Source organism: Montipora capricornis, chromosome 7, assembly GCF_036669925.1.
Source record: "Montipora capricornis isolate CH-2021 chromosome 7, ASM3666992v2, whole genome shotgun sequence".
Classification (NCBI taxonomy): Eukaryota; Metazoa; Cnidaria; class Anthozoa; order Scleractinia; family Acroporidae; genus Montipora; species Montipora capricornis.
In genome coordinates, this window is record NC_090889.1 from 5,423,649 (window position 1) to 5,434,598 (window position 10,950).

General features: G+C 40.7%; 1 protein-coding gene across 2 annotated transcripts in view; it reads right to left on the reverse strand.

Moving 5' to 3' along the window:
* Positions 1-579: 579 nt before the first annotated feature.
* The window catches only part of LOC138058042 (guanine nucleotide-binding protein-like 3 homolog), a 53,237-nt gene continuing 42,866 nt past the window's right edge, over positions 580-10,950 (reverse strand). For both annotated transcript variants that reach the window (XM_068903940.1, XM_068903941.1), the window contains exons 19-24: positions 8,461-8,497; positions 7,087-7,169; positions 5,607-5,714; positions 2,954-3,088; positions 2,846-2,882; positions 580-1,385 (exon numbers count right to left, since the gene is read on the reverse strand). In XM_068903940.1, coding sequence (XP_068760041.1) covers positions 1,318-1,385; positions 2,846-2,882; positions 2,954-3,088; positions 5,607-5,714; positions 7,087-7,169; positions 8,461-8,497 — 468 coding nt within the window. In that variant the 3' untranslated portion in view covers positions 580-1,317. The remainder of the gene's footprint in view (positions 1,386-2,845; positions 2,883-2,953; positions 3,089-5,606; positions 5,715-7,086; positions 7,170-8,460; positions 8,498-10,950) is intronic.

The window sequence follows — 10,950 nt, forward strand, 5'->3', positions numbered from 1 at the left end:
ATCGTTTCTGGTCGCCCCAAACCATTTGTTTTTTCTCTAATTCATTTGGCATCAGGGAAAACCATTTTTCCTTTGCATAAACCATTTCATATTTAGGTCGATCCGTTTCTTTAGTGGACTGTAGCATTTGAGTTCCTTTCAGACCATTTGTTGTTTCGCTGCGCCGCTTATGATTACGCTAAATCAAACGTCAATTTGTTAAACCGTGTCAGATTAAATTGAATCATTTGCCGATACCGTGCCCCACTTGCGTTTGGACTGTTCCATTTTAGACTTGGCTGTTCCATTTGACATTTGGCTGTTCCATTTCACATTGGTATTTTTGGCGGTTCGGCGAGGTATTTTATGTCACGCAAAGGGGTAAATCGTTTGTGGTCGCCCCAAACCATTTGTCTTTTCTCTACTTCATTTCGCATTAGGGAAAACCATTTCATATTAGGGCGATTCGTTTCTTAGTGGACTGTAGCATTTCATTTCTTTTCAGACCATTTGTTGTCTCGCTGGGCCATTTTTGATTACGCTAAATCAATCGTCCGTTTGTTAAACCGTTTCAGATTACATTGAATCATTTGCCGATACTTTGAACCACTTGTGTTTTTTTTTCTTTAATTCATTTCACATCAAGATAAACCATTTGTACTTTGCATAAACCATTTTCATGTTAGGTGGATTTATATACATACCATATGAGTCATTTGTTGTCTCGATAAAGCATTTGTAATTACACTAAATCAATTGACCTTTCGTTAAAGCGATTTATATTACACTGAACATCGATGGACTGAACCACGTCAAGTTAAGATAAGCCATTTATTAACATCACACCGGACCGTTTGGTGACACACTATACCAGTTCGTGTTTGGAAGATGAACCGATCTTTATTTGCATAGAACGGTTTTAGTTAGTCTCTTCCGTTTTAACAGAAATGACTAGACGATTTAATATCTATCTTCCTAGTTCGTTTACTTTTTGACTGAACCATTTGACAAAAGGCAACACGAGTACTTGTATTTAGGCTGCATCATTTCTAACTCATTTAGTCTCTTCTGCACTACGCCAATGAACCAATTCACATTGCTATATTCCTTTGACAAACTTGGTATTTTTGGCGGTGACGGCCGCCCATAAAAATGACCCTACTCTTCGCTTTCACAGTCACTAAAGATCCCTGTTGCAAACGATTTCATTGGAATCTATGTCCTCACTCGGCTTTCGTACTCTTTCAAGGCCTTCTTTGGTGTCAATATCACGTGGAATGCTCAAACCAGCAAACATTCTTTCATTTGCTCCACTGATCATGGCTTGTTCCTTTCGTTTTAACTGAAGTCAGTATCGAAGTTATAGGCGTCGTCGCTGTCTTCCATGGCTTCGATACTGCTCACCGCTGACAAAGAAGACAAAAAAACTCTTAATGCAAATCACCACGATAAAGATATTTTTGGAATGTTTCATTCACTTTTGGGCGAGTAGAGCTATGTTATGGGCAAAGGATAACAGACCCACCCAAAACGAATGCGTCTTTTCAAGTTCCCATTTCAAGCTCCACAAAAGACATTATTACCATGGAAACGACTGCGACCCACGATTGCGCACGTACTACGGTCTACCTATTTGGATAAGAGCTGCGATGTTCACGCTGTTATCTTAGTCGTAACAGAAATGGTTCTACCATTTCCATCGCCGGTTGCAGCCTTTCTCTCGCAGGCGATAGGCATAGACTAATGACCACGAACGAGTGTGGATAGGAAGTGATTTAGCAACAAACAATAAGCGCCAAAATTCCGACATACAGAAGCATACAGTACATGAATGGTCTCAAGATGCTTAACGGTGGCTCAGTTGGTTGAGCATCGGGCTGTCATGCGGGAGATCGCGGGTTCGAACCCCGGCCGGATCAACACTCAGGATCTTAAAATAAGTGAGGAGAAAGTGCTGCCTTTGTAATTTCATCTGCAAATGGTTAGACTTTCAAGTCTTCTGGGATAAGGACTATAAACCTTAGGCCCCGTCTCACAAATATCTTCTATGTTCATAAGTTCCCTGTGGGACGTTAAAGAACCCATGCACTATTCGAGAAGAGTAGGGGATAAAGTTCCCGGTGTTGTGGCCGTCCTGTTCTCTCCAGCAGAAGTGGCCGGCTTGGCGATGATGTCTCTAAAAAGGCTTGTGGTGTATGAGACCACCTAAGCAGAAACAGTCACAAGTCAAAAAAGGACTTTCCCGAGTGCTGGAAAATGTAGATGTAGATGTACCAAACAATGTGTGGATATTGTTTGGAAACCGCGGTTTCCGCATGATTGGTTGCGTTGGCTTAAGTAATCCTCAAGAAAAAAAGTTATTCTGCTGTCGCTTATCTCCGGTTACTGTACCATGAAGCGACTAGGAGTATTTCTACTCCCCCCTGGATGGGATGCAAGTCCATCGCAGGGTTACCCCCACCCAGCATTACATTCGCCGGCCCGTGAGAGTAAAGTGCCTTGCCCAAGAACAAAACACAATGTCCCTGGCCATTACCCGAACGCTGACCACTCGATCCGGAGTCGAGCGCACTAACCATGAGGCCACGGCGCTTGGTGGAACTAAAGGACTTTTTAATTCCAAAGATCTGAATATTAATTCTCCCAACTGACGGCCATGCATTCCTTTTTGTTTCAGTTGTGGGAATTTTGATGATATATCTAGCCAAAAAAAGCTCTGGTGATAAATTTCTTTATTCTCGGGATCAGTTTGCTTAACAATGTATTGAGCCTGTGAGGAGACAATTTATATCGATCACTCTTGGGAGTCGAAGGGTTAACACTGTGCAAAGCACGTCCTTTGCCAGGGCAACGTTGACCGTCTCACCTTGTTTTCTTCTTTCTTTTTGTTGCTTCTTAAAAAACTAGAACCAATCAAAAAAGTCGAAAGTTAGTTCGTCATCGAGTTCTTCTGCAACAAATCATTGGCTCCTACCTTTTTCCTCTCTTTGTTGGTCTGCAAATTAAACTCGTTGACTTCGTCCGCTTTCAGTCCGGTTTCGGTCTTTGTAAGAGACTGCGTGACGGCTTTTTCTGTCTTTAAAAGGACGGTAATGTTATCTTTCTGGGTCTGAAAATCAAATTCGCAATCACGTTAATATTGTAGAGGGTAAATAGGCCATTTCCGAGTTCATGTCTGCCTCCTCTTCAAAGCGAGTCTAAATGCGAAGTTTTTCTTATGAAAATTAGTTTTCATTTATATGTAAAGTAGAACTAATTACCATTACAAAAACTTTGCACTTAGTCTCGCTGTGAAGAAGAGGCAGACATGAACTCGGAAATGGCCTATTACGTGGCATCTGATTAGCTGCACTCCAGCTTAGGGAGGACAGGTGATAAACATCGGAGGCCCAAACTTAAAGTACTTGCCAGCGTTCTTCGGGGATATTTGTCTTCTTCTAAATGGCGTAACGCCAAAAGCTAATAACAGGATTGTGGCACCAATTCCTGAGCATTTAACTAATCTCCATTTTGACCCAAACCAAGGGCCTGTTTGAAGGTTCGTGACTTGACCAATCGCGACAGAGAAAAAAAACAATCAAACTAAATCATGCACTGGTCAACTGATAATCCCCTTGCCCCCTCCCCGACCAGACAACGATTGGGGAAAGCCCTTCTCAGGTTCCTGTCACAGCAAAACCTCCAGCGCCGATCTTGTGATCAAATCCCCACTCCCTCTGGGAACAAATTAGCAAGGGATTTAAAAAGAAAAAAAAAACCATTCAGGAAAAAGATAATACTTTAACTGGTTTTCTTTCAATAAAAATTGCTGCGGATGTTTTACATTTTGCAAGAATATGAATTTCATCTCGTGAAAAAGCATTGTTGAAAAGCGATAGCCCTAAAAATTATTATCAGCACCTTCAGAGCTGAGCCGCTTTCTACTTCTCGCTTCTTTTAATCTCGGTCAATTCCCCCGGGAGGGGGCGGGGGAGAAGCAAAACACATCTTACCTATCATCCCACAGGGCTGATGCTTACACACCCCTATCTTCCTCCTATCTCCCTATCTGACCAAGGTTCGATAAGGAGGGTGTGCAGTCAACTAGTGCATAAGGAGGTTGAGTAACTGGCCCGAAGCTTATAAGGACGTTCGCGCTAATTGCTTGTTCGCAACGTTACTGCGCAGGTAACGCGACTGTAATATGTCACGCATTACTTTGAGCATTAGTGAAGTTGAGGTTTTAAAACCTTTGCAAAAACCGTGGAGGATAAGTCTTGCACAGCTTTGGATCAGAGAAGATCGCGATTAGTCAAAATTTGATTAAAAAAAATGATGAAAGTCAAGTAGACTACTGCACGACTGATATTCGAGTTGTTTTATCAGTCGTGCACTAGTCCACTTGACTTTCATATATATTTTTCAAGCATTAGTTAAAATAACATGGCGACAAAAACGCCGGGACAAAAATTCCAGGCCGGCAAAAGAATGGCACATTTATTTCCGAATCATCACGAAACGTTAAAGAGAAGTGAGCGGGGGGATGAAAAAGCTCTGGAAAAGGTAGCTGATCGAGTAGTGGCTGAAAGTTTGGAAAACTTGTGGACGAACCGTTGCGTAAATTTAATGGGGCTGTTTTTTTAAAAATGTTTTTATTACCCTACGAACTTAAGTTCAAAATGAATGCATGTTTTTGAAGTTCTTTTTCTTCCTCGTCCGCTTGAATAGTGCGGACCTGCGTGGAAACAACCAGCGATTAAATTTCACAAAAACCACACGCCAGAAGATGAGCATGACGGCAATGGAGAGATATTATACAACACTAACAAAATGAAGATGACGCCTGCTTAAAACTTCGTTGGTATCCTCGAGAAAGTTGTTTTTTGGGGGTAAAAACCTTTCATCCCTTCAACGATCGATCCTCTCTTGGGTTCCAGTCCTTCCCCGACAGGTCACGCAAAAACGTGATTCACGAAATTTTCATAGAGCTTTGCAAAATCACATCGATTTTACTCGTTTAGATGATCGGTGACCTCTATTTTTTTAAAATCTTGAATCACTTACTTTACTTACTATCTGCAAAATATGATGAAACGAAAAAATTCTCACCGTGAGAAGACAGTTATCGTTTTTTAACATTTTCTTTCCTTGTGCCATCGAATTCCGGTAGTGGTTGCAACGGATAGAGCTTACGAAAACGCTCGTCAAGGATGAACTCTACTGTTTACGACATCCCTAGGGGCATGCAATTATCTAAAAATCCCACTCCTAAACACCTATGCACGGAAACCTTCACTCTAACAGTTTATTTATATGATTTTCGATGGATGAGCAGATGAGGCTACATCTCGTTATTATGACCGATTTCTCGAAATTAAGGCATTTTTCCACTGCCATTTTCTCCGAAACAAAGTCGGTGACCCCCAATTTTTTTTTTCATTTTTGGAGTAAGTACTTTATGACCTAACTCTAGGCGAGAGATGAAGAAAATCTCACCGTAGGAAGATTTTGGCGCGAACGTCCTCAAGTCTCAATCAATCACTTTGGAGCAGCAGTTAAAAACCAAAGCGATCGTAGAAATTACTTTTGGTTCAAACTTGAAAATTGTTCTAGAAAGAACTCATTAGCGTTACTTTGTCCAGTGGTACCTCCACGTCACTGCCTTCCATTTCTTCTTCTCCTTCTTCTTCTTCGCGCTCGTTATTAATGTCGTTGTCATCATCCGATTCTTCTTCTTCTTGTTCTTCATCAGAATCCTTGGTGTATGAGAAAAATTGATGATTTATTTATGTCTCTTAACTCTAACACAAATCATCGACTCGATAGGTAAGTGCCTCCCCAAGCCTCTCCTCTGAAAAAAATACAAGCATACCCTAACCCAGACGAGCAATTGAACACCAGAAAAAATTCACCCTGATGTGCTATGCAAAGTTATGTGGCCACCTTGGACATCATACTAAACGGCGCCACATGAAAGATCGAATCTTAAAGTAGCGTCTAAATAGCCAACTACAGGCCTCGACTGTTGAAATGGTGGATTGCCTGGCTGTCCACCAGATAAATCTCTCTCCAGCGGGCAGTGCCGTCAAATGCAATGCTTGGGTTTCACTCACGTGATCAACAGCGACGTTTCTCAACAAAAACAAAGAAAAAGTTTGCATAACAATAGAGTTCAATTCCCAAAGGATGGGATAGGGACTCCAGCATGGCGGCCGTTTCATTGTTTGGGGACTCCAACATGGCGGCCGTGACATCATGTGAAAACCAAGAACAGACTCTGACTTTTCAGTTGTCCTTTCACCCGTTGCCTAGTAACTAGTTTCCCATCATTCCCAAGGACGCATTCAGTACAACTTAAACACCTATACAAGGAAAGGTTACGTTTACACAAACGTTGGCCGCGTAGCACTTACATGTATATTTTAAACAGAGTTAACTGAATAGAGTGTAATGTGAAGTGCTAGATTTCTAGCACTTCAAATTACACTCTATTCAGTTAACTCTGTTTAAACACCTATAGTTCCATTAGTACATTTGAAGGCGCATGACTTTGGAGAACCCGCAAACCCGCGGGACACATTGTCCCTAGGTTAACATTTGTAATCTCATTCACAACAATAAGGCCTGTTGAGTTATGCGCCGTACAGTGTGATTTACATCTGGTAGACATCGTTATTCAACAACCCAAAGCCAACAGAAGGTTCCACCTCAGCTGAAAAGACGCATCTGAGGCTTCAACGGAAAAGAAACGATCTTTTGGGACCTTACAGTGTCCTACTTACGGTAGCAAAATGAACGGAAATGATGAATTGAACACTGATGGTCTATTTTGCATAAGTAAAAATGCATACCCCGATGACGTGTAAAACTAAAGTGGACTAGTTTTCACGCAATCTCAGGAAAACTGTTCTGTGTTTGGAATAACGGTTCTTTTTGAAAACCTTACACCACATATTCGTAAACCACAGTTAACAAAAAACAATGCTTTCATAAAAATGTGCATATGGCATATCACCCAAAAAGTCTGACACTCTCGAACCAACACAAGCCGTTAATAACGCTTTCAAATGTCGTAGAGAAGTGGTCATAGACTTTACGTTTCAAGCGGCTCTTTTGCCTGGCACTCACCATTTCTTCTTCCACTATCTCAGCTGAATCCACAGGAATACCAGCTTCCAGAACCATGGCATCCTCACTTGAGGGGTGCTGACCTGTCACATATGGCGAAAAAAAAAAACCCGGATTGCTCTCCCATGCAGCGTTATCTAAATCAGCATTAGATTCAGCAGTTGACAACCTGCAAGCAGGCTCTCCGGCATTTTGTGGCAGTGCGAGTCGTGAGAGAAGCAAAGCCACGAGTCCCATCCTTATCTTTTTGAGGATGTGTGGCTTCATCGCCGCTCGCCACAAATAACTGGAGAGACTACTCGTTGTCTATCAGTTCTTTAGCATTCTACCCTGATGGTTGAGTGGATATCAGCAACAACACGAAGCGAGTAAACAGGGATCGATTTGTTAACTTTTTTGATGTAATGAAAGAATAAGAAAAAACACATTCCAAATTGAGTTCAATTCGTGTGATTCAATATATTCCAAAATATCTTGTATTGTTTAACCCTTTCACCGCCAACGGCTTCCCCAATGACGAGTAAAATCTTCTGGCGTTAGACAGAGTAAACAACGGATTTTACGGCAGTGAGAGGGTTAAACAGAGCTATTCAACAAAATCACTGACTGCTTTCCGTTTTGAAATCGATACTAAGGGTGCGTTTGATTGATCCTATTCCGGGATAAGAATGCGTGGAGTGATGATTTAAAACGCTATGTCTGGCGTTTTAAAGCAACAAGGATAATAAAGATATGTTTAAAATGTCATTTCAACAGATGTTTGACAATTATAATAATTATGAATCTTCGTAAACACGAAGGATTTCTAACTTCAATTCCGTGTATTCCTATTCCGGAATATGGTCAATCGAACGCACCCAAAGACCAACTGAATACTGTGGACTGGATATGAAAGGGTCCGGTTGTTTAAAAGGCGATTAAGGCTAATCCCAGATTAAAAATTAACCAAGGAGTTTATTTTCTCTACTGCCAATGCTGTTCAACGCTGATATTCGGCAAAACTTTACATTAGAAGAAGTCAATCTTGAAAAACAAGCACAAGCAAAACAAAAAAAAGAAATAGAAGTTTACGCTAATCCTGGATTGAGTTAATCGGCTTTCGAACAACCGGGCCCAGGGGCCGGTTACTTGAAGCCTGGTTAGCGCTAACCAGGCTTCAGGCAACCGGTTATAACCCATAATTTATCACCTAACCCGGTTGTTCAAAAGACGATTAACGCTAATCCCAGATTAAAATTAACCAAGGAGTTCATTTTTGTACTCTCAAATGCTGTTCAACGCTGCATGACATTCGGCAAAACTTAACAAAGGAAAATAATGAAGACCTTCCCAGTGATATTTGTACCTATCCGATATCTAGTCTTTTAAGCATACCTTGATATTCGGCTTGTTCCTGCTCCAGGAGTGAGTTCTACAAACAAATTTCTCTACATGAGTAATGATCAAGGTCAACAACAACAACAACAACAACAACAACAACAACAACAACAACAACGTGATTGCCACAATGTATGGAGCGGTTTCTGAATATCCCGCCAGGATTGTTTTCTAAACGCTACATCATTTGAAGAACGAATCATAATAACAATACCAACACAGGTCGATCCACCCTGCAGTATCCTGTCGACCCTAACCAACCCTAATCCTAACTTTACATCACTAAAATCAGTGCTATGACCTAATCATTGAAACGAGTGCTTAGACACAATAAGTGGGGCGGATCAACTCTGGGGCGAAACGACCGGTTACCAGCAATACACGCCATTCATATGCAAATAGGTAACCGGGTATTCTGAAGTGTACACCATGGAGTAAGAATACCTGGCCACTATAATGTATCTTTGTATTGATGGTGACTCGTGGATACTCGGAAAAAATCCGAGGGCACGCCTTTGCAGGAGCCGACGACCCTGCGACCTTCCGATTACTAGTTCGGATGCTCTGCCACTGAGCTACAGGAGACTTATGAAAGCCGCTTCATTGCTGTGACTGAAATTGCCTGAATAGCGCATGTCAACATCGCAATTTCGATACTGTTGACTATTTTCTCATTCCCATAATGCAATACGTTTTGGGTGTTCTTTACATAAAAACAATAAGAGTGTTTTCGCTCACGTGATCAGTAACCTGGTTTTTCCACCGAAACAAAAGAAAACATTTGCATGGTAATAGAGCTCGATTCCCGGAGGATTAGTTGGGTACACCAAAATGCCCACCGTTCCATTGTTTAGGTACACCCGCGACGTCACGTGAAAACACTCTATACAAATACAAGTTAATTACTCTTGGGACTGTATCATGCTTCAGTGAACTGGATATCCATTGTTTTAATGCAAAAAAACTCCCCAAAATGAACTGTACTATAGACCTTATTCATAAATGGAGGTCAATTTATAATTCTTTTGTCGAAGTGCAAATTAGCCTACCAAGCTTGGATACCATACAGTGAATTGAAAAGAATTCTTGCCCTAAAATGAGGCTTGGTAGGCTAATTTGCACGTGGACAAAATAATTATAAATGTGACCGCCATTTATGAATAAGGTCTATGGGATTTGCGAAAATAGCGAATTTCGTTTGCCCAAAAATATACTTTTTTTAAATTTCTAACAATCTGAATCTATAGTTAGTCCTAATTTCCAACCATGTCACCGAAATGAAGATGAGAGAGGGAAAATCAGTGGTGAATTTGCTTTTCTTTATGGCTCACCTATGTTCCAGATTATCTACAATGTAGGTAAGTCCGTTAAACAAAATGTGCTAATGGAACACGCTAATCCAATGTTTCACAGAATTTTATCATTTAGAAACTTTTTATCTCTGTTTGAAGAAACCAAGGAACAATCAATAAACTATGGTTGCAACTACAACGTATCTGTGAGTTTATCTCTTCGACCACCTTTGTACACTACCTTCTCAGTTGATATCATCATGATAATTCCCATAATCATAAAAATTACAATTTTCTCTATTGACTGGTTCAAAAAACTCCTATTTTCCACTAATTCACTTGCCAAGTTGCTATTGGACAGTTCAATAAGCCAATCACATTCAAAGTTGTACTTTAATTCAACCAATCACAACCTTGGTTTCAATCACCACAGAAACAGTGTACTCCTAAATTACGGCTTTCTTTCTTTCAGAGCGACATTTAACAATTTACGCCTCCTTTGTCAGTCTTTTAATGCAAATTTTCCCTTTCTTTTATAGTTCTTCTTCTTTTCTCGGAAATTGTAATTTTTATGATTAATTGGCAAGAGGAATTCGTGTCGTCCAATTTGGTCTGTAATCATACTCGTGGTTGCCAAATCGCACTCCCGCTGCACAGTGGTCCGATTTTGTTATCACTCGTATGATTGCAGACCGAATTGGACGACACGAAGTCCTATTACCATTACCTATTTGAATGGTTACATGAAAAGCTCACATAGAGAATGGTTAAAGCATGTTTCCAGTATACTTGACAATTATTCCATGAGCGTGCGTTGGATATGAGATGGTAAATAGCCAAAGAGGCGCGTAGCACCGAGTTGGCTAGCGCGAATGGAATCATTGTTTTATTAAATTCCTTAAACTCCTAAAAATTGAAAGTAAGAAATACGAGCGAAAAAAGGGAGAAAATCCGAGCGAAATCGAGAAAACTTGATGAAGATGCGATGTTGTGTAATACCTTGTGGTCAGACAGACGTAGGCTCATCACAAACACATTTCTTGCCTTTTCGCGTACCTTTAAACGTCGGAATTGATCCAAACTTTGCACAAAAAAAGTTTCTTTTCGTTTTGGGCTTTACTCAAAGAGAAATTTCGCTTTCCGCTGAAAAAAAATTTAGTTTAGCAACGCTTAGCGCAATCATTTACCATATAAG